The 25,699-nt window shown below is 46.9% G+C and overlaps 1 protein-coding gene and 1 non-coding gene across 5 annotated transcripts in view; both read right to left on the bottom strand.

Moving 5' to 3' along the window:
• Nucleotides 1-290: 290 nt before the first annotated feature.
• LOC115644664 lies at nucleotides 291-408 on the bottom strand. Its single transcript, XR_003998583.1, has one exon. It is a non-coding gene; the product is annotated as a U5 spliceosomal RNA (small nuclear RNA).
• A 1,061-nt stretch (nucleotides 409-1,469) lies between these two features.
• Nucleotides 1,470-25,699, bottom strand: part of ALKBH8 (alkB homolog 8, tRNA methyltransferase) — a 100,885-nt gene continuing 76,655 nt past the window's right edge. For all 4 annotated transcript variants that reach the window (XM_030560755.1, XM_030560763.1, XM_030560746.1 and 1 more), the window contains 2 exons: nucleotides 3,827-3,976; nucleotides 1,470-2,203 (listed from right to left, as the gene is read on the bottom strand). In XM_030560755.1, the coding sequence (XP_030416615.1) occupies nucleotides 1,634-2,203; nucleotides 3,827-3,976 (720 nt within the window). In that variant the 3' untranslated portion in view covers nucleotides 1,470-1,633. The remainder of the gene's footprint in view (nucleotides 2,204-3,826; nucleotides 3,977-25,699) is intronic.

The raw sequence follows: 25,699 nt of genomic DNA on the forward strand, positions 1-25,699 counted from the left end.
TAGACAAATCTCAAATTGGACCAGGAAAGAAAGGAGTTAATGGTGTGTTCTGGAGACAGGATACAGCCCATGCTACCCTATAGCACAAATATTACTGTTACAAAGGCAGCGTGCGCCAGTGTTAGGGCACTGGAGTGGGACTCAGGAGACCTCAGTTCTACTCTCATCGCTGCCACTATATCTCCTTGGGTGACTCACTTCACTTCTCTATGACTCTGTTTCTGTTTCAACCTCTGTCTGTCTTGTGTATGTAGCCTGAAAACCCTTTCAGGAGGTACAGTAATGCACACAAAGGGGCCTTAAGCCCACTTTGGTCCTCTAGTTATTACCATATCATAAATGTTCCTCTCCACGGAAATCTTTAGTAAAAGGCGAAAGATTTATACGAACTGAAGAGAAAGCAATATTACTACTACCAGCATCCTAGCATTAGAGACTGACACCATCAGGTCTCCTCACTTCTACTTTTAACAGTGTCTTTGGGATACCATTGCTAGTTTCTCTCAGTCTCAGGAAAATACTGAGTTGTAGCATTTGGATGCTGAGTGAAAGGTTTCCAAGGGTCTGCCTACAGTTTCCACTATTGCAGATCCACTAAGGGTATGTCTACACTAGCCGCCGGATCAGCGGGTAGTGATTGATCTATCGGTCTAGACGCAGTACATCAATCCCCGAATGCGCTCCCCATCAACTCCGGAACTCCACAGGGCGAGAGGCAGAAGTGGAGTCGACGGGGGAGGCGGCTGTTGATCCCACGCCACGAGGACACGAAGTAAGTCAATATAAGTTGATCTAAGATACGTCGACTTCAGCTACGCTATTCTCGTAGCTGAAGTTGCGTATCTTAGATTGACATCCCCCCCCAGTGTAGACCAGGCCTAATAGTAGCAGTGCTAGAATAGATTGTTAGGTTTAGAGATGACAGTGGTTAAAATGCCTGCAGTCAGTCTACATTTGGGCTCTCACCACTAAAGCTGCATCAAGGAACAGTTAATAGTGGAGAATTTAAAGAGAAACATTACTAAAAACAAAGCCTAAGAAAATGAGAAATTAGCAGTGCGGTGTCCCATCAACATCTTCAGCCAAAGTGCCTAACTGCACATTCTTTCTACTTCACCAACCAATAACGTTACACCCAAGTTAATTTCCTGATAATGGTCTTGGTTCTCCACTCCAATACTACCCAGGTGCAGTGCAGTGTTCTATCCTTACCAAGGTCAGTTCAGTTACACTGGCATAAAACTAACGTAACAGAGTGGAGAATCAGGCCCTGTCTCCTTAAAACTATATACCCTGGATGAAATCCTGGCCCCCCAAAGTCAATGTGAGTTTTGCTACTGACCTTCACATGGTCAAAATTTCACCCCTTTTCTCTTTCTCTTAACTACTGTGAAAAATAAAATAAATTTCTCTGTTAATACCAAATTTTACCATAATTTTAGTAACACAAGGAGACAACTACCAGCATCTAAACTTGGCTAATCTCTTAAAATAACTGTGTTTATTGTACACTTTTAAAGGCAGTAACAACTGCAGGATGGGTTTTAAAATGCCTCTGCACAGTACTATCACAGGCAAAGATTTAGGCTGAAAATAGCATCTCTTTCAGATTCACAGGAGGAAGTGCAGTGGGTTACTGTTTTTCAAGAACCACACACCAGTTTCCTTGATCATAGTAACTCTTTTGAATTCTTATGCAATCCAGGGTTTTGCAGGCTGCTTCCAGTTCTCCTTCACAGAACACATGATAATAGCGGTGGAAAACAGGACTGAATTCTTGCAATTCCTTAGAACTAGCTGGAAGCTGAAGGGCTTTGACACATTCCCCTTTCTTGTTAGTGCCCCCTTTCAGGTGCCAGGGAACCAGCACATCTTGAGAACGAAAGGATGTTCTGTTAGTATGAACAGGCAGCTTGGAGTTAATTCCCTGCTTTGCATTGCCGCCTTTGTCCTTAGAGTCATTAAGGACTCGGTCAGAACATGCTGAGTCTTGGCTACCGTTGTCATGCATTTGATCACAGAATAATCCCCAGGCTACATCAGTATTGATTTCCTCCTCTTTCCCTTTACTAGCTCTCTTTTCCTTAAGGTACTTTGACTTCTGTTTGTTGTATTCCTGTTCCATTGCCCAGACGTAAATGAGTGCCATTCCGCCAGGCCTTAGGAGCCGGGCTAATTCACGGACAGCAGCCAATCTTCTCTCCTAGTAATGAAAAGACTCAATGAGTACATATGAAGTTAGTACATAAGCAGGAACACAATGAAATGGAACTGACAGCAACACCACTGCTGCAATGAACAGAAATGATTCCTCTCTGCTCTACCCCCAAGTACAAAACAGACTGGAGATTTTTTTTTCCATCCTACTCTTTGGTTATGTGTTCGTAGCCTGACAAAAGTGAACATACTCCCCGCTAGTGGGTGATGATGAGTAAGGGGGCAGGTGAGTAATTCATTCATAATATAGTCAACCACTATGCACACGGGCTAGGCCAAAGCTGCATGGGAACTACTTTTTGTCTACAGTATGTGGTAACATCAGCTGTACTGATTTTATTAATTTTTATTACAAGTAGCACTCAGAGGTGCCAGTTGAGATACAGGCCCCACTGTTCTAGGTGCTGTACAAACACACAGTCCCTGCCACAAAAATCTTACCACCTAAATAGACAAGATAGACAAAGTGCTGTGATCCCCACTATATAGATGGAGAACTAAGGCACAAAGTCTCAGACTGAGCCAGGAATTTTATCAATGTCTCCTGCGTCCTAATGCAGGGTCTTCCTCTCAAATGTCATTAATTGTAACAAAAGCAAAATGAAACATAGATGTCTACACAATCCAACCAAATTCTTAAAAGAAAGTGGAACAATACCCTGGCGGTCTACACAGAGTAGGGAAATGACAGGGACAGCAACACCACTGCAGATTCTGAGGTCTAAGGAAGTCTTTGAGTTGTAATACAGATATATTGCAATCTTACCACCTAGGACAGCACCCAGCAAGCAAAGGGAAGTAACTGGAGAAGCAAAAGCAGCTGATAAGGAGAGGGAAGCACATGAAGACAATTTGTCAGGAGGAGCAGAAATGAATGAGGTTAGCTGGTGTGCTCTGCCTGCTGATCATCATTCTAAACTCAGTCATTTCTCTGTCTACCATGTCCTCCTTCCATTTTGTCTGTCTTCTTCACCTGTTTCTCATCATCTGCTTAGATTGTAAACTCTTAGAGGCAGGGACTCTACTTGATGTGTACAGTGCATACAGAACCTAGTACTTTGGGGCCCTAATTTCTGATGGATGATTCTAGGAGCTACTGCCATACAAATTATTACTATTATTTATATTTGTATTATAGTAGTGTCTAGAGGCATCAGCCCCATTATGCTAGGCACTGTATAGACACATTGCAAAGAGATGATACCTGCCCCAAAGAGCTTACAGTCTAAGTAATCTAAATAAATATTAAATCTACATAATAACATCATCATCAAGGTGCAGCACAAGCTGATCTTATCAACCACCCCACATGTAACATCTCTTCACCTTTTGATCCTTTTAATGCCAGGGAGCAAGGAAAGTGTTGAAAGTTTTTGAGGAGGAAGGAGTTGTAGGAGACAAGAGAAAGGAATCAGAAGGGATGAAGTGGCTATATCCATCCCCTCAGGCCTTCATCCTCCCTGTCCATACTCTCTCTTCTTTTCTTTCCCTCCCATTTCCTTTTGCTCCCAATTTCTCTCCTCTTCTGAGATCCTCTTTTGCCATTCACTTTCTAATGGGACAAGCTGGTGACCTCTTCTGAGATCTACAGATGTAAGAGTGGACTTACTGCTGTTGAAAAATGGTGGATTACAGCGATGGAGATGCAGGCATCACAAGAACTATTTCGAACTGGCACAGACAACGCATCACAGACAAACGCCTGGAATTTCTTTTCTCCACAGATGTCCACCAAGTTTTGGCTACGATCACAGCCAATCTGTAACAGAAAGGGTATTGTTAAACTGCTGGTTTTCACAGGAAGATAGTTACAGGAATGGCTCCATCAGTCTCTTCTGTTCAGACACTACACTGGATACATTTTAGTAAAAAAAAAAGTTTTAGTTAAAAGGAGAAAAAAAAAGTCCACATTATTTTTCTGTTGCTGCTCATTTAAAATTGGCTTGTGGGGCACTGGACTCTAAAGCTGTTGATTATGGATCTTTGATTCTGAAAAGCATGAGTCAAAATAGCCTTGGGACTGCTTGGGATAGTTCTCAAGGTACCCAGGCTATGAACCACCTTGTTACTTCCTGCCTCCAGCGTGAGGGAGCCTTGCCTGTGCTAACTGGGGATTTGCTCCATAACACCACTAGCCTGCCAGGCACTCAAACACTCTCCTCTGGGCAATGCCAATCCCATCTTTACCTTGCTGATTAACAACCAATGTGCCCCAGTCTCCTTGAAATATTCCCCTGTGATATCCATCCCGACACTGGCTACTCACAGAAATCCCACATCCCCTGCTCTAAAGGGAACAGTGCATCCCAATTTACCACCCGTATATCACCACTCCTGTATCATGCACAGTACTTGTGCTTTAAAAAGCTTTAATGAAGAAAGAATAGGGATTCCACTAGACAAGAGAGATAGAAACAAATGGTGACAACAGAAAACAAAATCATACAACGCGAATTAGGGCCTGTGCTTATTAATGACCTTTCCTGTTTAATAAATAGGTTTTCCCCAACCCAAAAGTTCAGTCTGTTGCAGAGCTGGCTGGCTTCCCAGGAACCAGGATCCAACCTTTCATGACCCCCCCAACCCAAGATATCTCCTCAGTGAATGGATGTAAAGTGTCTTTCTCCACTCTGTGAGATACTGAATCAGTCTGTTGTCTTTACTCACAGCCAGGGTGATTTCTGGTGTGAAAGTAGAATGAATTATATTGTAAAAATAAGAATGGATTAAAGAAATGCTGTGTGTACCTTTAAGCAAAAGAGCTGAATTGCTGCAATCCAGGTGTCAGGAATGCAGACATTAAGGTAAAACAATTGCTCTATTTAAGGGTGATTGGTGAAGTATTAGCCTTAGATAGATAAGAGTTAGTAAGGAAGTAGGATATGCATGCTGTGCCCCAGGTAAATTTTACAGTTTTGCTCTCTTTGTCCCTTTGTTTAGTTCCCGCCCTTTTATTTGTATAAATAAGATAGTTTTTGTCTTGCACAGGGCTCACATTATCTGGGTGTTATTAGCAGAGTGCTGTGCTAGTAAAACAGAGGCCTTGGCTACACTACAGAGTTGCAGCGCTGGTGAGGGGGTTACAGCGCTGCAACTTAGGATGTGGCCACACTTGCAAAGCACGGCCAGCGCTGCAACTCCCTGGTTGCAGCGCTGGCTGTACACCCGGTTGAGCCTCGGGTGTAGGATCCAGCGCTGGTGATCCAGAGCTGGTCAGCAAGTGTGGACACCCACCAGCGCTTTTATTGACCTCCGTGGCATAAGGAGGTATCCCAGCATACCTTAGAAGCCTCTCTGGTAATCATGCACACTCCACTGCCCTGGGCTCAGCTGACCCCTCCTTTAAATGCCCCGGGAATTTTAAAAAGCCCCTTCCTGTTTGCTCAGCCAGGTGTGGAGTGCAATCAATCATTCAATCAGTCAGCGACCATGCCTCCATGCCCCAAACGAGCCCTAGCATGGAACAATTCAGAGCTGCAGGACCTCATCAGTGTTTGGGGTGAGGAGGCTGTGCAAGCACAGCTGCGCTCCAGAAGGAGAAATTATGATACCTATGGGCAGATATCGCAGTCCTTGCTGACAAGGGGCCATGAACGGGATGCGTTGCAGTGCAGGGTCAAAATTAAAGAGCTGAGGAGTGCTTACTGCAAAGCCCGTGAGGGAAATCGCCGCTCAGGAGCTGCCCCCACAACCTGCCGTTTTTACAAGGAGCTGGATGCCATACTTGGGTGTGACCCCACTGCCAATCCGAGGACCACGATGGAGAGTTCACAGCAGGGAGAAGTGGGGGAGGGTGTAGAGGAAGCCGACAGTGAGGCTACTGGCGTGGAGGGAGACACCCCGGCGTCCCAGGAGGCATGCAGCCAGGAGCTCTTCTCAAGCCAGGAGGAGGCTAGCCAGTCGCAGCAGCAGGAAGTTGCTGGTGAGGAAGAAGCTGAGGAGCGTGCTCGGGGTAAGTAGATTTTTATGTTTTGGGAGAGGAGGGTTTGGGTTATGGCTGCCTGCATGCATGCCTAAACGTGGAATAGCCCATTGATTTGCTCTATCACGTCTCTGTAATCTGCCTCGGTAATCTCTTGAAAAGTTTCAGCCAGAGCATTTGCAATTTGCTTTCTCAAGTTGATCGGGAGAGCCAACGTGGTCCTTGTCCCGGTCAGGCTAACTCGTCCAATCCACTGTGCAGCGAGGGGTGGGGGGACCATGGCTGCACACAGGCAAGCTGCATAGGGGCCAGGGCAGAATCCACATTGCTGTAGAAGACCCTCTTTCTCTTCCCAGGTAACACGCAGCAGTGATATATCTGGCAGTAGGAAACCCTGTTGAGAATTTAGGGATACTTGAGTGCAGGGTGCCAGTTTCGCGGTCCCACTCCCCAGCCCCGCGGTGCGCTCCGGTCACCCCTCCACTTTCCCAGCACGTAGCTATCCCCGCGGTGCGCTCCGGTTTCCCCTCCCCCTTCCCAGCAGGCATCCAGCCCCGCGGTGCGCTCGGGTGTTCCCCCACCCCTCCCAGCACGTAGCTATCCCCGCGGTGCGCTCCGGTCACCCCTCCCCCTTTCCCAGCACGTAGCTATCCCCGCGGTGTGCTCCGGTCTCCCCTCCCCCTTCCCAGAAGGCATCCAGCCCCGCGGTGCGCTCCGGTGTTCCCCCACCCCTCCCAGCAGGCAGCCAGCCCCGCGGTGCGCTCCGGTGTTCCCCCACCCCTCCCAGCAGGCAGTCAGCCCCGCGGTGCGATCCGGTGTTCCAAGCACGTTGGTAGCCCCGCGGTGCGCTCTGGTGTTCCCCCCACCCCTCCCAGCAGGCAGCCAGCACAGCTGTGCTTTCCCCCCCCCACCAGCAGGATGGTATTAACGCGCCCTCCCCCCCCGGCAGCAGCTCGCCACCTTCCTGTTCACTACTTTCCCCTGTGCAGGACACCAGCTACGTCCTGTACCCAGTGCAGACAAACCCCAGTGACCCATCGGTCAATTCCCCCTCCCAAGGGGAACTCGGGGGAAAAACTCTCACCCCATTGCTCGCCATGACTTAGCTTCCCTGGCCTCTCTGTGTTATGTGAGGAATGTGCGAAGGATGCTACCAAAAGTCTAAAAACTCCTTCACTGTGTGATAATAAACAATGTAGCCTCTGTGTATTACATGGTTCTATCTTTCTTTTTTCTAGTGACCTTGACTAATGCAGCTGGATCACCTGTCTCACGTCGATTGCAGAACTTGAGAAGAAATCCCAGAAAATCAAAAGAAGAATTGATCAAATCAGTTATGAATCACTACAATAGAGAAAGTAGGAAGACACAGGAATGGAGAGAGAAAATGTATGAATGGAGAGAGAAAATGCATGAGTGGAGGCAAACAGAAAGCAGGAGAAAGGAATTGGCTAGCAAAAAAACCTCAGAGCAGATGATAAGCCTCCTGGCTCGCCAAACTGAGTCTTTCGAGTCTCTCGTAGCCATGCAGGCAGATATGTACTGTGGTAACCCACAGCCCTCCCAAAGCTCTCTTTCTTGTTCCCCAGTATTTGCACAAAACACCTTTCTCCAGCAGCCAGTTTCTTATTACCCCCATCTGCCCCCAACACCTGTACGATCACCTACCAGCCCTGATAACTATAATTCTTACCCTGTGCACTCCACCCCCATTACCCTGCAGCATAGTAATCCTGAAGTGCAGCAGACATTGAACAGTAATCCAAATAGGACATATTCAAACCTCTGAATGTACAGTCCACCACCCTAACCCCCCTTGCCTTTTATGTACTGTATGTTGAATAAAGGATTTTATGTCTTTTTCAATATGTTTTATTACTGTAGGAAGTGGCAAATTTTGTACCCCAAGGTAGAACAAAGCACAGCAAAGGCACCAAACATTACTGCTGGCTCTCAGCATCAAATTGCTCCCTTAAAGCATCCCTAATCCTTGAAGCCCTTTCCTGGGCCTCCCTATTAGCCCTGCTCTCTGGCTGTGCAAATTCATCCTCTAGGCGTCGAACCTCGGAGGTCCATTCCTCACTGAATCTTTCACCCTTCCCTTCACAAATATTATGGAGGGTACAGCAAGCGGATATAACAGCGGAGATGCTGCTTTCCCCAAAATCTAGCTTCCCATAAAGACAACGCCAGCGGACTTTCAAACGGCCAAAAGCACACTCCACAGTCATTCTGCACCGGCTCAGCCTGTAGTTGAACCGGTCCTTGCTCCTGTCAAGCTTCCCTGTATACGGTTTCATGAGCCATGGCATTAAGGGGTAAGTGGAGTCTCCAAGGATCACAGTGGGCATTTCGACGTCCCCTACTGTGATCTTGCGGTCTGGGAAAAAAGTCCCGGCCCTCAGCCTCCTGAACAGGGCACTGTTCCGAAAGATGCGTGCATCGTGCACCTTTCCAGGCCATCCTGAGTAAATGTCAGTGAAACGCCCACGGTGACCCACAAGCGCTTGCAGAACCACGGAGAAATACCCCTTGCGGTTAACGTACTCTGATGCCAGGTGCGGTGGTGACAGAATAGGAATATGCGTCCCATCTATTGCCCCTCCACAGTTAGGGAAACCCATTTCTGCAAAGCCATCCACAATGTCCTGCCCGTTCCCAAGAGTCACAGTTCTTCTTAGCAGGGTGCGATTAATGGCTGTGCAAACTTGCATCAGCACCATTCCAACGGTGAACTTTCCCACTCCAAACTGGTTCGCCACCGATCGGAAGCTGTCTGGAGTTGCCAGCTTCCAGATTGCAATAGCCACCCGCTTCTCCACTGGCAGGGCAGCTCTCAATCTCATGTCCCTGCGCCGCAGGGTAGGGGTGAGCTCAGCACACAGTGACATGAAAGTGGCTTTTCTCATCCGAAAGTTCTGCAGCCGCTGCTCGTCATCCCAGACTTGCAGGCCTATGTGATCCCACCACTCAGTGCTGGTTTCCCGAGCCCAAAGGCGCCGTTCCACGGTGCTGAGCACGTCTGTTACTGCCACAAGCAATTGAGTGTCTTCAGCGTCAGGCGTTTCAATATCATCGTCTGACTCCTCACTGTCACTTTGCAGCTGAAGGAATAGCTCCACTGCCATGCGTGATGTGCTGGCAACATTCATCAGCAAGGTCCTCAGCAGCTCAGGCTCCATTTGTAACAGAAATCTCAGAAATCGCGCTGCAGACTCACAATGCCGCCAAACTGCTCGGAATGTGTAGCAAAGCACCACGGGGCGTTGGAACAGGAAGTGGAAAGACCCGCACACTTCCTTCCCCTTCCCACAAGCCACAGCGTCAAAATGGGACGAGGTGCTCTGTGGGATAGCTGCCCACAATGCACCACTCCTAACAGCGCTGCAAGTGCTGTAAATGTGGCCACACTGCAGCGCTGGTAGCTGTCAGTGTGGCCACACTGCAGCGCTGGCCCTACACAGCTGTACGAACACAGCTGTAACTACCAGCGCTGCGAATCTGTAAGTGTAGTCATGGCCAGAGTGGTCTGACAAACTATTAGTCCTGAGTCTAACTTTGACAATTGTCTGGTACAATGTTCCCTTTTTACCTCCAAGTGGTTTCAAATGTTGGCAGTTGTCTTTCGTGGTTTTCCATTGACTGTTCGGAAATGGGGCAAAGCTAGACAATCCCGGACTAACCAGGGAGAGGTGACAACTCCCTGCTGCTTAAATGGGTCATCACCGGGTCATCTGATTCCCTGGTGACTAACTTTTACTCCAAATCTATAAGGCATCATTTCAATATAGTTACATTATTCCTTACATATTACCCGTACACACATCTTGTAATGATTATGAGTATTAATAAGTTACAAGCTTTCAGTAGAGATCTCACATGCTATCCTGTATGGATAAATACCATGATAGTGGTGTATTAGGTGTTGTGAGTTTGTCATATCTGAGACATGAGTTGCTTGAAAAGAACAGGGAACTCTTTGCCAGTTGGCTGCAATGGGCCTCTGTGTCACACTGCTCCAACTTACATTATTGGCATTTGGTCCTTAAGGTAGACAGAAACATGGGAATGGAGTTCTGCCATGCTCCTGATATTCCTCCTCTTCCTTCCAGCGGTCGGCTTTACACAGGGAGGAGTACCTGTAGCTTCACACAGTCTTTCATCACAGGAACTGTTCATTGGCTACTTATTATCCAACCACTCTGCACCGTGTGAGCTGTGCAACGTGTCTGACTGGTAACCCCTTAGGTATTTAAAAACGTGGGTAATATCCAACAGCTAAACTCCTGTATCAATGGTAAAACTCTCATTCATTGACTTCATTGGAGCCAGGATTTGGCCCCTAGATGTCAAATTTTTGTCTGATAAAATTTTAAATTGCTAAAATACTGAACTCCCCAGAGTTGGATTTTCCAGTGGAATAAAGCAATTGAGCTCTAACTCTGGTGATGCTGGTACTCATGTCGCTATAGTAATTGCTATAAAAATTCACTACACATCAACATTTCCTAGTTTCTGTTTGAGTACAGGAATGTGAAATGTGTCGGTACAGACTTTCCAGCCCCAAAATATCATCACAAATACAACTGTTAGAATTGAATGCACAGAATATACCAAGGGAGATGGGCCACAGGGTCAGTCTTAGGGCAGATTTCATATATGGTATTTCCTTAGTTTGTACTTTCCTCTGCATTCAAGGCAAGAGTGAAGAGAAACAGCATCTACAAACATCCTTTTACATGCCTTACATCAAAAGAATAAATCAGAGATGAGGAAGGAACTTCTGTAAAACATACCTGCAGTGATGCACGCATCTCTTTGATTTCCAGGTCTGCCACCTGTATTGAATTTAATAATCAAACTACCAAAATATATTCCAAATGCATGTTGGCTGGAAATATTAAATTTATTTTTGTTTTAAATAATCATCGATAGGCAGATAATGGAAAACAAAATTCCTAAATAATATTTGCTGGCAGTATTTGTTTTATTTGAAACCAAAAGAATTCCAAGTCAGCTTGAATGGGAGAAAAACAGTACACAATGTGTTCTGACTAATCTATTTACTAAAGGTGACAGCATAGTTTAAATTTAAAAAATCTCCGCTGTATTAATTTGTAAAAATTACTATATGGAGAGAGAGTGTAAGAAAGAGCTGAGTTATCCATAATACCATCATATTTTCTGGGTTCAATCTAGCTTAGTTTTTGAGTGTACAATTAAGGCTTGTTTGCAAATGTCCAGCCAAATTTTGTGATCTGACTCAGGCAAAATTCCTATTGACCTCAGTAAAAGTTTTGCCCAAGTGAAGAAACTGCAAGATTTGGCCCAAAGTAAATGTAGCTGTTGCGAAAAGTGCTGAATTGACAGCTCAGGAAAATGGAATCCTTTTACACAATAAAAGCCAGGTACAGCATGGACAGCGACACTGCAAATTTGCACACAGTGCCCTGCCCAAGTGCCTCAATACAGCCCTGAAGGGATCAATTTAATGTTGTTCAATTTCTATTTAATCTTTGGCCTCTCCACTGAGCTTACCAAAACCTAAGCCAAATGATGCCTAATTTGGCTGGTGATTGATAGGAGGAGGACACTTTGTCCATGAAGAAGTAGGCAGAGATCCCAACTCGTTTCAGATTGAAAGCCAATGGTAGTATCTTCTAATCACTCTCGCCCTGAGCTGAATTCAAACTGATGATCTTTATGTGATAGGCTCAACAGCTCATTACCAGTCTGTCACAGAATCCCCTGCGGTTCCTCCTACAGGGACTGGCAGAACCTGACCATTCCCAGTTACCTACACTGAGTGGTTCCAGCTTTCCTTTGAGTGCCACCCTGCACTGGGCTTGGATCGCAGGTTCTGACTTTCATCTGTCCTGGTGGGTGTTCCACCCCTGCTCTGCCTGAGGCCTCATCCCTGCTCCATCCCTTCCCCCAAGGCCCCACCCTCGCCCTGCCTCTTCCCTCCCCTGCTCCGCCCCTTCCCCATAGACCGCATCCCAACTTACCCCTTCCCACTCTGCCCCCTCCTCTGAGCACACTCCACCCTTGTTCTGCCTCTTCCTGCCCCTGCTCTGCCCCTTCCCCCAGGACCTCCCACCCACCACCAAACAACTGATTAGTGGGGCCCACCAAACAGCAGATTTTTTTTCCATGTGTGCTCCAGCCCTGGAGTCGGTGCCTATGACTTGGATCCTTCCTTTTAAGGAGCTGCCCCCTCCATGTTTGACAGGCCTCAGAGGTATACTCAGCTAGGACAGACTGTGCTCTGAGAAGCTCTTTAATTCCTTTCTGACTGGGGTAGGATCTTATTCCACAATACACCCACTCAGACCTAAGGACAATTTGGCCCTACACTTGTACAGTAGAAATGGGCTTGGTAGTGTGAATTAAATAAAAACCACAGAAATGACCTTGAAAGAGACCACACTGTACATTAATGAAATCCAGTGACCTGAAACTAACTGAGAAGAACAAATCACATGACAGCCAGAATGTGAGGTCCTAATTTGCATCTAAATTATATGAAATAATTGTGAAGTCAGGCTTACTTATGTCATACTTATTAAAGTGAATCCACTGCCCAAAACAAAAAGATTGTATCTTGTGATGAACAAGGAGACCTTGAAACATGTTGATTACAATGCATAGCAGATCTACAAAATGTTCACTAGGCTTAATATAACATTGTAGTCCATGTAATTATGATAGAACCTATGTGTATATGCATAAGGACTGAACACAGAGAATTACCATAAATCTGTCTGTTACAGGAGTTAAGCAAGTTTAAGATCCTTACTCGGATAAGCACGGGATGACTTTTTTTATATATAGTTATCAAAGAATTATAATTACAATATTCCATCATTCCTTCCTTTCCCCACTGTTACAGAAAATAACAGTGAGGACAGCATCCCTTGCTGAACAAAACAATATTTAGAAACTTATCTTGACAAAAAAAAATGCTCCCCATTATACATAGGGCATTTTCTTAATTATTTATTTTATTTTTAATCAGAGAACAGTGTAAGGGAGAGGGTCTGCTACATGATAATATGGGGTACTTCTCTGTCCCCAAAATGCTTTGTGAACATGAAACTTCACCATATCACTCTGAGGGTGAAGTGATATTTTTCCCTAGCTCACCCCAACAAGTCAGTGACAGAGCTGGACACAGGAGCCCAGAGTTCTGACTCCCTGTCTCTGGCTGTAAATGCCAGACAACACCTCACAGGACATAAGTGCCTCCCCACTGTGAAAAAAAATACTCATAAAAATAATGGGCCACTCCATTGAACTCACCCAGTTTACACTAGCTGGGGATCTGGCTCATTTTTAAAAGACCTAAGCCAATGTATATTCGTTTTGAAGTGATACAATATGCGTATAGTTCTCACACTGTAAGCTATAAAATTATTATTATTGTGTGTTCAAATATGTGGTAGGAACCTGACAAAAATGGGTGAAGACAGACAGCTGTACAATGCTAATCTTCTGAATGGTCTTCCTCTTGCATGTCTGTGCAGCACCTAGCCCATTTTGTGAGCCATCACAGCCTAGATAACTAATAATAGTTCCAGAAATCCCTGAGGTCGTTAGTTAGTTCCTCAGCCAGAATCTTCATCTCCTGTTTATCCTTCTACTCTTCTGGTTCTCATTATATGCTCTCTTTGGAAGACCTCTGGGGCTTGACCTGCTACCACTTCTGCTCGTCTCATTTCTTTCCTCTTGTTGCATGTTATGCGATGAAACCCCATCTCTTTCCAGGATTTTTTCCTTCGGCCAGAGCTCTCAAAATTTAAATGCAATCTCTGTAGGAAAACCAAAGTTTATGGGGAAGCCCCAGTGCTATTTTTACATTGGCCTAATACAGGTGTTTTGATAATTCCACTGACCGTCCTTTTCTTTCCCCAGAGTTCCAGTGCGGCATGTCCTTCTCTAATGATTCTCACTAAGGTTACTCTACACAGCCTGTGGCAGTGAGCCTCCAAGCCTAGGTCAAGAGACTCAGACTCTTGGGTGCCACGCTACTGCACTGAAAGGGCAGCCGATGAGTCTGAAACCCTCGGTGAGTTAGGGCCTTGTTATAACCTTATTCCCAGATTCTGGACCTTAGCGTCCAAAATATGGGGGTTAGCATGAAAACCTCCAAGCTTAGTTACCAGCTTGGACCTGGTACTGCTGCCACCACCCAAAAAATTAGAGTGTTTTGGGGCACTCTGGTCCCACTGAAAAAACCTTCCCTGGGGACCCAAGACCCAAATCCCTTGAGTCTCACAACAAAGGGAAATAATCCTTTTTCCCTTCCCCCCTCCAGATGCTCCTGGAGAGATACCCAGACACAAGCTCTGTGAAACTACGCAGAGTGATTCCCCCTCTCCGTTCCCAATCCTGGAACAAAAGCACTTTCCTCTTCACCCAGAGGAAATGCCAAATCAGGCTAGCAATCCAACACACAGCTCTCCCCTTGATTTCTTCCTCCCACCAATTCCCTGGTGAGTACAGACTTAATTTCCCTGAAGTAAAGAAAAACTCCAACAGGTCTTAAAAGAAAGCTTTATATAAAAAAAAGAAAGAAAAAATACAAATGTTCTCTCTGTATTAAGATGATACAACACAGGGTCAATTGCTTAAAAGAATATTGAATAAACAGCCTTATTCAAAAAGAATACAAATCAAAGCATTCCAGCACTTATATTCATGCAAATACCAAAGAAAAGAAACCATAGAACTTACTATCTGATCTCTTTGTCCTTACACTTAGAAACAGAAGACTAGAAAATAGAACTACTTCTCCAAAGCTCAGAGGAAACAGGCAGACAGACAAAAGACTCAGAGACACACTTCCCTCCACCCAAGGTTGAAAAAATCCGGTTTCCTGATTGGTTCTCTGGTCAGGTGTTTCAGGTGAAAGAGACATTAACCCTTAGCTATCTGTTTATGACACGCCCCCCAAATTGCAGACAGTGGGGAAGCTCACTGGCGGCAATTTCCTTCTAGAACTTGAAAATAAACAGATTAATACAACACATGCACCTTTACATATACTACTAAGTATATAACTAACAGACTTTTACATGTTAAGAACACTTTTTAACTACTGGATTCTGGGAAACTCTCACGGGAGAGTGCATCAGCAACTTTGTTAGAAGCTCCTGTGATGTGTTGAATGTCAAAATCAAAATCTTGGAGAGCTAAACTCCAACGAAGAAGTTTCTTGTTGTTCCCCTTGGCAGTATGAAGCCACTTGAGTGCAGCATGGTCAGTTTGTAGTTGGAACCGCCGTCCCCAAACATATGGGCGTAGCTTTTCCAGGGCGTACACAATGGCATAGCATTCCTTTTCACTGACTGACCAGTGACTTTCCCTCTCAGACAGTTTCTTGCTGAGAAACACGACAGGATGGAAGTTGTGATCTGTTGCTTCCTGCATGAGCACTGCTCCTATACCACGCTCAGATGCATCTGTGGTTACTAGGAATGGTTTGTCAAAATCCGGGGCCCTGAGTACAGGGTCAGACATGAGCGTTGCCTTAAGCTGGGTAAAGGCTTTTTGACACTCATTAGTCCACTTAACGGCATTTGGCTGGGTCTTTTTGGTTAGGTCGGTCAATGGGGCAGCGATTTGGCTGTAGTGTGGTACAAATCGCCTGTAGTATCCGGCCAAGCCTAAGAAGGATTGGACCTGTTTCTTTGACCTTGGGACAGGCCACTTTTGGATAGCATCCACCTTGGCCTGCAGGGGGTTTATGGTTCCTCGACCCACCTGGTGCCCCAGGTAAGTCACTCTGTTTTGGCCTATTTGACACTTTTTGGCCTTAACAGTTAGTCCTGCCTGCCTGATGCGCTCAAAGACCTTTTCCAGGTGTAGTAGGTGTTCGGGCCAGGAGTCTGAAAAAATGGCCACATCATCGAGGTAGGCAATTGCGAATTCTCCCAGTCCAGCTAGTAGACCATCTACCAGCCTCTGGAAGGTGGCGGGTGCATTTCGAAGGCCGAAAGGAAGGACATTGAATTCATACACCCCCGCATGGGTGACGAATGCTGACCTCTCCTTGGCAGGTTCATCTAGCGGTACTTGCCAGTACCCCTTGGTTAAGTCTATTGTAGAGATGAACTGGGCATGTCCCAACTTTTCCAATAGCTCATCGGTACGTGGCATTGGATAGTTGTCCGGACGAGTTACAGCATTTAGCTTACGGTAGTCCACGCAAAAGCGTATTTCCCCATCTGGTTTGGGTACCAGAACCACTGGAGATGCCCATGCACTGGTAGATGAGCGGATTATACCCATCTGTAGCATGTTCTGGATCTCCCGTTCTATAGCAGCTTGGGCATGAGGAGACACCCGGTAGGGTGGGGTTCTGATTGGGTGAGCATTACCTGTATCAATGGAGTGGTATGCCCGTTCAGTCCGTCCTGGGGTGGCTGAGAACAATGGGGCGAAGCTAGTGCACAGCTCCTTGATTTGTTGCCGCTGCAGACGTTCCAGGGTGGTTGAGAGGTTCACCTCTTCCACGCCACCGTCTTTTTTCCCGTCGTAGTAGACACCGTCAGGCCACTCAGCATCATCTTCCTGGACTGTAAACTGACAAACCTGTAAGTCTCTGGAATAGAAAGGCTTGAGAGAATTAACATGGTACACTTTAGGCTTTAGTGAGGAATTGGGAAATGCTATGAGGTAGTTTACAGCTCCCAGGCGCTCTTGGACCGTGAATGGCCCTTCCCATGATGCTTCCATCTTATGGGCCTGTTGCGCCTTCAAGACCATAACCTGGTCTCCTACCTTGAAGGAACGTTCTCTGGCATGTCTGTCATACCAGGCCTTTTGCTCTTCTTGAGCATCCTTTAGGTTCTCTCTAGCAAGGGCTAAAGAGTGTCGGAGGGTGCTTTGTAGGTTGCTTACAAAGTCCAGAATGTTAGTTTCTGGAGAAGGCGTAAACCCCTCCCATTGCTGCTTCACCAACTGTAATGGCCCCTTAACCTCGTGACCATACACAAGTTCAAATGGTGAAAACCCTAAACTGGGATGTGGTACAGCCCTGTAGGCAAACAGCAACTGCTGCAACACTAGGTCCCAATTATTGGAGAATTCGTTGATGAATTTTCTTTTTATGGCCCCCAAAGTTCCATTGAACCTTTCCACCAGGCCATTGGTTTGATGGTGGTACGGGGTGGCAACCAAGTGATTCACCCCATGAGTTTCCCACAGTTTTTCCATGGTCCCTGCCAGGAAATTAGACCCTGAATCTGTAAGGATGTCGGAGGGCCAACCTACCCTGGCAAAGATGTCTGTTAGGGCCAGGCATACAGTGTTAGCCCTGGTGTTGCCTAGAGCTACTGCTTCTGGCCATCGGGTAGCAAAGTCCACTAAAGTCAGTACATACTGCTTTCCTCTGGGCGTCTTTTTTGGGAAAGGGCCCAGAATATCCACAGCTACTCGCTGAAATGGGACCTCAATTATGGGGAGTGGCTGGAGAGGGGCCTTGACCTGGTCTTGAGGCTTACCTACTCTTTGGCATACCTCACAAGACCGGACATACTTGGCAACATCCTTGCCCATCCCCTCCCAGTGGAAGGACTTCCCCAACCGGTCCTTGGTTCTGTTCACCCCAGCATGGCCACTGGGATGATCATGGGCTAAGCTTAAGAGCTTCTCCCGGTACTTAGTTGGAACCACCAACTGTTTTTGCGGCTGCCATTCTTCCCGGTGTCCACCAGAAAGAATTTCCTTGTATAAAAGTCCTTGGTCTATAACAAACCGGGATCGATTTGAAGAGCTGAGAGGCGGTGGGGTGCTCCGTGCCGCCGCCCACGCTTTCTGAAGGCTGTCATCTGCTTCCTGCTCAGCCTGGAACTGTTCCCTTGAGGCTGGGGTCACCAGTTTTTCCTCAGACTGTGGACTTGGGCTTGGTCCCTCTGGAAGCGATGTAGGTGATGGGGTTGTTTCCGTTGCTGGTGAACCGCTCTCCGCTGGTGCACCTGAGGGTATTTCAGGCTCTGGCTGAGCCTTTTGGGTATGGCTGTCTTTTGCTTCTGCCAGTTCTGGCTTGCTGGCGCCCTCTGGCGTTGAGTTTGAAGATGTGGTTGCACTTGCTGGTGCTGGTTGCTGTTCCAGTTCCGGGCCTGGGACTGGAGATGCTGTGGCTGTTTCAGTGGTAGGCATGGAATCCGGGTCCACTACCTCTGTCTGGGTCTCTGGTAACACAGACGGGGCCTCTGTGGACGGCTCAGGAACAGGAATGGGTCTGGAAGCTTGCCTGGTTTGGCTACGGGTAACCATTCCCACTCTCTTGGCCCGCCTCACCTGGTTGGCCAAGTCTTCCCCCAGTAGCATGGGGATAGGATGATTGTCATAGACTGCAAAAGTCCACATTCCTGACCAGCCTTTGTACTGGACAGGCAGTTCAGCTGTAGGCAAGTCTACAGCTTGTGACATGAAGGGGTAAATGGTAACTTTGGCCTTTGGGTTGATGAATTTGGGGTCAACGAAGGATTGGTGGATAGCTGACACTTGTGCCCCCGTGTCTCTCCACGCAGTAACCTTCTTTCCGCCCACTCTCAAATTTTCCCTTCGCTCCAAGGGTATTTGAGAGGCATCTGGGCCTGGGGATCTTTGGGGTGATGGTGGTGTAATGAATTGCACTCGCATGGTGTTCTTGGGACAGTTGGCCTTGATATGTCCCGGTTCATTACACTTAAAGCATCTTCCATCTGATGGGTCACTGGGCCGAGGTGAGTTACTGGAGACTGGTGAGGTTGAAGAGTAGGGTATCTGTGGCTTTACTTGGGTGGTATGGAGGGTCTTTGGCTGTCCTCGGTTGTAGGGTTTATGGTCTGTGTGCCCCCTGGGGTAATCGTTCCCCTTGACAGTAGCTTTTTTGCTTTCTGCCAGTTCCATCCATTTGGCTCCAATCTCCCCCGCCTCAGCGATAGTTTTGGGATTTCTATCTTGTATGTACCGTGTGATGTCTTCAGGAACACCATCCAAGAACTGCTCCATTTGTATGAGGAGGTTCACTTCTTCCAAGGTTTGAATGTTGTTTCCTGTTAACCAGGCCTCATAGTTTTTTGCAATGTAGTAGGCGTGTTTGGGAAATGACACCTCTGGTTTCCATTTTTGGGTTCTGAAGCGCCGACGGGCATGATCTGGGGTTATCCCCATCCTGTATCTGGCCTTGGTTTGAAAAAGTTTATAGTCATTCATTTGCGGCTTGGGCATTTCAGCTGCCACCTCTGCTAAAGGTCCACTGAGGTGTGGCCTTAATTCTACCATGTACTGGTCTTCGGGGATGCTGTACCCAAGACAGGCTCTTTCAAAATTTTCCAAGAAGGCCTTGGTGTCATCACCTGCCTTGTAGGTGGGAAATTTCCTGTGCTGTGGAGCAAGACTTGGCGCCGGGTTGTTAGGGTTGGCTGGCACATGCAGCCCAGCTTTTGCCATCTCCAGTTCATGTTTTCTCTGTTTTTCCTTCTCTTCATTCTCTTTTTGTTGTTTTTCCATTTCTCGGCGGTGGGCCACCTCTTCTTCTTCTTGCTTCCTTCTGTGGCCCAACTCTTCTTCTGCTTGTTTCCTTCGGTAGGCCACCTCTTCTTCTTCTAGTTTTCTTTTGTGTGCTGCCTCTTGGGCTGCCTGTTCTCTTTGGAAGGCTGCCAGTTTGAGGCTTTCTTCCTTTTCTTTCATCTCCATCTGTCGCCTGTGTTCAGCGTCTTTGATTTGTTCTTCGGCGTCAATCTCTGCCTTAGAAGTCATGGTTCCTGTTTTCTTGTGTTGGGGTGCCCTCCGGTGTTTATTCTCTGAACTGCAGGCTCTCTGTTGCCTCCTGAAGTCTGCCTAGCAACAGTGCTTTTTTCCTTTTCTCTCTCTAGCTAATGTTCAATTAAGGGAAACCAGAAAAACCACTTTATTTGCATGCATATAAGTGCTGGTACTTGCCTGCTAATGGGAGGGCTATTGCATGACAAAAGACCCTCAACAGTCTTCTCGCTTAACATGCAAACCACAAACTGCTAGAGAGAGCAGAAAAAAAAAAATTCTCTCTGGTTCCCTTTTAAAACCAAACTGTTTCTCTCTGCTAAAAAGCCCTTAGCAGAGAAAAGAAAAATATAATATTCCTACTGGCTTCTGGATTCTGTCTATATCCCGCCGCTGCTACACCATGTTATAACCTTATTCCCAGATTCTGGACCTTAGCGTCCAAAATATGGGGGTTAGCATGAAAACCTCCAAGCTTAGTTACCAGCTTGGACCTGGTACTGCTGCCACCACCCAAAAAATTAGAGTGTTTTGGGGCACTCTGGTCCCACTGAAAAAACCTTCCCTGGGGACCCAAGACCCAAATCCCTTGAGTCTCACAACAAAGGGAAATAATCCTTTTTCCCTTCCCCCCTCCAGATGCTCCTGGAGAGATACCCAGACACAAGCTCTGTGAAACTACGCAGAGTGATTCCCCCTCTCCGTTCCCAATCCTGGAACAAAAGCACTTTCCTCTTCACCCAGAGGAAATGCCAAATCAGGCTAGCAATCCAACACACAGCTCTCCCCTTGATTTCTTCCTCCCACCAATTCCCTGGTGAGTACAGACTTAATTTCCCTGAAGTAAAGAAAAACTCCAACAGGTCTTAAAAGAAAGCTTTATATAAAAAAAAGAAAGAAAAAATACAAATGTTCTCTCTGTATTAAGATGATACAACACAGGGTCAATTGCTTAAAAGAATATTGAATAAACAGCCTTATTCAAAAAGAATACAAATCAAAGCATTCCAGCACTTATATTCATGCAAATACCAAAGAAAAGAAACCATAGAACTTACTATCTGATCTCTTTGTCCTTACACTTAGAAACAGAAGACTAGAAAATAGAACTACTTCTCCAAAGCTCAGAGGAAACAGGCAGACAGACAAAAGACTCAGAGACACACTTCCCTCCACCCAAGGTTGAAAAAATCCGGTTTCCTGATTGGTTCTCTGGTCAGGTGTTTCAGGTGAAAGAGACATTAACCCTTAGCTATCTGTTTATGACAGGCCTGTCTCTCCATTGCATGCAAACGCTGGATCCGGCTGACTGAGGAAACCTGGTTCAACAGTCAGGAAGGCGGTGACACCAAGCGTTGTGGAACGCTCAAGAGCACGACAAGACACGTAGGCGTCCTGGTCATCCACTGCGCCCTGCCCTGTCTCCAGCTGTCTCGACTCTTGTCCTGCCACTGCATACAAATAAGAACTGGGAAGAGAGAGTGAGGTTGATGTTGTGCAACTCTCCCTCACTTTAATTCAATTCATGTGCAAGTCTCGACCTCATATCATATCACATCATATCAAGTCCTGTGGCGATGGGCGAGCGACGAAGCAGCAGGTGTGGATACACTGGGAGCTGTAGCTTTGGACCTGCACATAGGCGGCTCAAGTACAATGGTAGTTCCCAACTGACCGAAGCAGCAGTGGAGCTCGGCGTCTTCTTGAGCGACTGAGCAGCCCTATTCAGGATTGCACTGTTCACCTCCGTAGAATGAGGAGGGAGCTAGAAAAGGTGCCCTAAACATTGCCTGCTTCACCTTACCCTGGCCAGCATATCGTGGCTGGCGGGGATCCCATAAAAGCAGTCGAACAAAAACAAAACTTAGAGTGACACCGATCACCATTGGCACATGGAATGTGCGCATGCTACTGGACAACATCATGGCAGACAGACCAGAGAGAAGAACAGCACTTGTTGCCAGAGAGCTCGCACGCTATAACATTGACATTGCAGCCCTTAGCGAAACTCGCCTTGCTAATGAAGGACGGCTGTCCGAGTCAGGCAGAGGCTATACATTCTTCTGGAGTGGCCGCAGCAGTGATGAGAGTCGTGAATCTGGAGTTGGCTTCGCCATCAAGAATCATCTTGTTCGGAAACTTGCCAGTCCCCCCAAGGGTGTGAATGACCGACTCATGAGAATGCAGCTTCCGCTTCAAAAAGGAAAACAAGCTACTTTGATCAGCGCATACGCTCCCACAATGACCAACCCAGAGGATGTGAAGGATAAATTCTATGAAGAACTAGATGCTCTGCTATCATAAGTGCACCACACAGACAAGCTGATCCTGCTTGGCAATTTTAACGCAAGAGTCAGATGCGATGCTGCAGCCTGGGAAGGAGTCATTGGGAAAAATGGAGTGGGAAAGTGCAACAGCAATGGCCTGTTACCGCTGAAAACTTGTGCAGCACATGACCTTCTGATCACCAATACGGTCTTCCGCCTCCCTACCCGTAACAGGACTTCGTGGATGCATCCCCATTCCAAGCACTGGCATCTGATCGACTATGTCATCATCAGGAGAAGGGACAGACAAGATGTCAGGGTTACAAAAGCTATGTGCGGCGCTGATTGTTGGACGGATCACAGGCTCATAGTATCCAAAATGAAGCTCCGTATCATGCCGAAGAGACGACCACAAGGCTGTAAGGCTCTCAAAAGGATCAACGTGTCGAAGCTGAAGAACAGCAGCATCACTGAAAAGCTAGCGGAAGACCTAGAGAATGAGCTTGCTGATCTTCGTATCTGAGAAAGACTGGGAGCGATTCCACAACACTGTCCATACAGCTGCATCGAAGGTATTGGGGCCCTCCACACGCAGGCGGCAAGACTGGTTTGACGAAAATGATGCAGAAATCCAGGCCTTACTTGCTGAGAAGCACTGCCTGCATCGTGCATATCAGAGCGACCCATCCTCAGCGGCAAAGAAGACCGCCTTTATCAATGCTTGCAGAACAGTACAGAACCGACTGCGCAAAATGCAGGACTTGTGGCTGAGCGCCAAAGCAGATGAAATACAGGCATATGCAGACAGGAATGACTATAAGCAGTTCTATGAAGCCCTCAACACACTCTATGGTCCACAGTCTTCTGGGAGCTTTCCTCTCCTGAACTCTGACGGCACTGTGCTCCTTACAGAGAAGACGCAGATTCTCCAGAGATGGGCTGAACATTTTGAAGCAGTTCTCAACTGCCCCTCAGTCATCAATGATGAGGCCACTGACAAGATGCCCCAGGTTGCAGTCAATGACTCCATGGATGTTTCACCAGAAGAGGATGAAGTGAAGAAAGCCATCAACCAGCTGTCACGTGGCAAAGCCCCAGGGTCAGATGCCATACCTGCAGAGGTGTACAAAGTCAGTGGACCCATACTGCTATGGAAACTCACTGAGCTGTTTCAGTCCTTCTGGAAGCAGGGATCCATTCCACAGGAATTTAGAGATGCGTCCATCGTGCACCTCTATAAGAGGAAGGGCAATCGCCAGGTATGCGACAATCACCGTGGAATCTCACTGCTCTCTACAGTGGGGAAAGTTCTTGCACGGGTTCTGTTGAACCGATTGATCACTCACCTGGAGCAGGGCTTACTGCCAGAATCACAGTACGGCTTCCGCAAGGGACGTGGGACTATTGACATGATCTTTGCTGCACGTCAGCTACAGGAGAAATGTCAAGAGCAGAATCGTGAACTCTACATAACTTTTGCAGACCTCACGAAAGCATTCAACTCTGTCAGTCGCCAGGGCCTGTGGAGGATCATGTCGAAATTCGGCTGTCCAGACAGATTCATATGTACGTCAATTTCATCACAGTATGATGGCTCGTGTCCTGGATGACGGTGAAACATCTGAGGTCTTCCCAGTCACCAACAGTGTCAAGAAAGGGTGTGTTTTAGCACCCACTTTGTTCAGCAGGATATTCTCTGCCACTCTGACTGATGCCTTTCAACACTGCATCGAAGGAGTAGGCCTGAAGTACAGAACTGACGGGAAACTATTCAATCTGAGGCGACTGCGTGCCATCACCAAGGTGAAGGAAACTGTACTTTGAGACTTTCTCTTTGCCGATGATTGTGCTCTGAATGCTAGTACAGAGCCAGAAATGCAAGCCAGTATGGACAAGTTTTCATCTGCATGCAACAACTTCGGTCTCACCATTAACATCAAGAAGACTGAGGTCATGCACCAGCCAGCTCCCCACGCTCCGTACTCAGAACCGTCCATCATTGTAAATGGACAGAGACTTCAGGCAGTGGACGACTTCACGTACCTGGGCAGTACCCTTTCCCGAGCAGTGTCAATCGATGATGAAGTAAACTGCAGAATTGCTAAAGCCAGCTCTGCATTTGGCCGATTGCGCTCCAACGTCTGGGGACGTCGAGGGATCAGCCTACCAACGAAGCTGAAGGTCTATCGAGCAGTGGTGCTTCCAACTCTGCTGTATGCCTGCGAGACGTGGACTGTCTATCAGAGTCATGCATGAAGGCTCAATCACTTCCATATTTCCTGTCTGCGAAAGCTTCTAAAAATCAGATGGCAGGACAAAGTGCCTGATACTGAAGTCCTTACCAGAGCCAGTCTGCCATCAGTTCACACACTGCTGATGAGAGCCCAGACCAGATGGGCTGGACATGTCATGAGAATGTCTGACGAGCGCATTCCTAAACAGCTCTTCTACAGAGAACTCACCCACAGAAAGCGCTCCCATGGAGGACAAAAGAAGCGATTCAAGGACATGCTGAAGACCTCTTTGAAGTCCCTCGAGATCAACACCGCCACATGGGAAACCCTCTCACTGAACCATCCAGCATGGTGCAGCCTTATTCACACAGCGAATGTGTAGCGAGGTGTACTGCTGAAGCGAGGTGTACTGCTGAGACTGAAAGAAAGCGTGAACTGCGCAAGTCCAGAGCTGCCCACACATCATCAACAGTGCCATCACATGTCTGCCCAATGTGTGACAGGACGTTCCACACCCAAATCGGACTGATCAGTCATCTTCAGACGCACAGCGCCCGGTCATCGAACGAACGAGTTGTTGAGGTCTTCTTCAATAACGATGGACAAACATCATCATCACTGCACTGAAAATAACTGTGTAGATGCTGCAGCTTGAGCTCGGGCTCTGAAACCTGGGGCAGGGGATGGACTTTAGGGCCTGAGCCATAACTTAGGAGTGCTATCTACACAGCTATTTTTATCATGATAGCATGAACCCCATGAGCCTGAGTCTGTCACTTCCCAGGAGCCTGGGCTCAGAAGCTCTTTGCTGCTGGCTGATAGACATACCTTAAGTGATCCTGGTTCTCATGCAGCAAGATAACCACATCCCTATGGCATGACCTTGCAGCCGACTGTGTAAACAGGACATGGCATGCTCAGTCTAAATGCATAGGAGATTATTCCTCTTTCCCCAGGAGTTCTCTGCAGCATTTCCATATATAGTTATACATTTTAAGGCCAAGGAGGCCCAGTATGATCACCCAGAATGATCTGCAAAACACAGATCATAGAATTTCACCCAGTGATTCCTGCATCAAGCCCAGCACTTCTGGTTGAGCAAAGGCATCTCTTTTGGAAATTCATTAAATCTTGATTTAGATGTTTCAAGTGATGGAGAATCCATCACATCCCTAGGTAAGTTGTATATCTTTAAGAGTTCCCCCTTTTCTTATCCGTTTTGGGAATCCTTTCAATCTTATTTCAGCAAAACAAGTTTCTTGCTTTGAACCACCTGAAGTCTCTTATCTGCATCAGGTACTGTA

This window comes from Gopherus evgoodei, chromosome 1, assembly GCF_007399415.2.
Source record: "Gopherus evgoodei ecotype Sinaloan lineage chromosome 1, rGopEvg1_v1.p, whole genome shotgun sequence".
In the NCBI taxonomy this organism is placed as follows: Eukaryota; Metazoa; Chordata; order Testudines; family Testudinidae; genus Gopherus; species Gopherus evgoodei.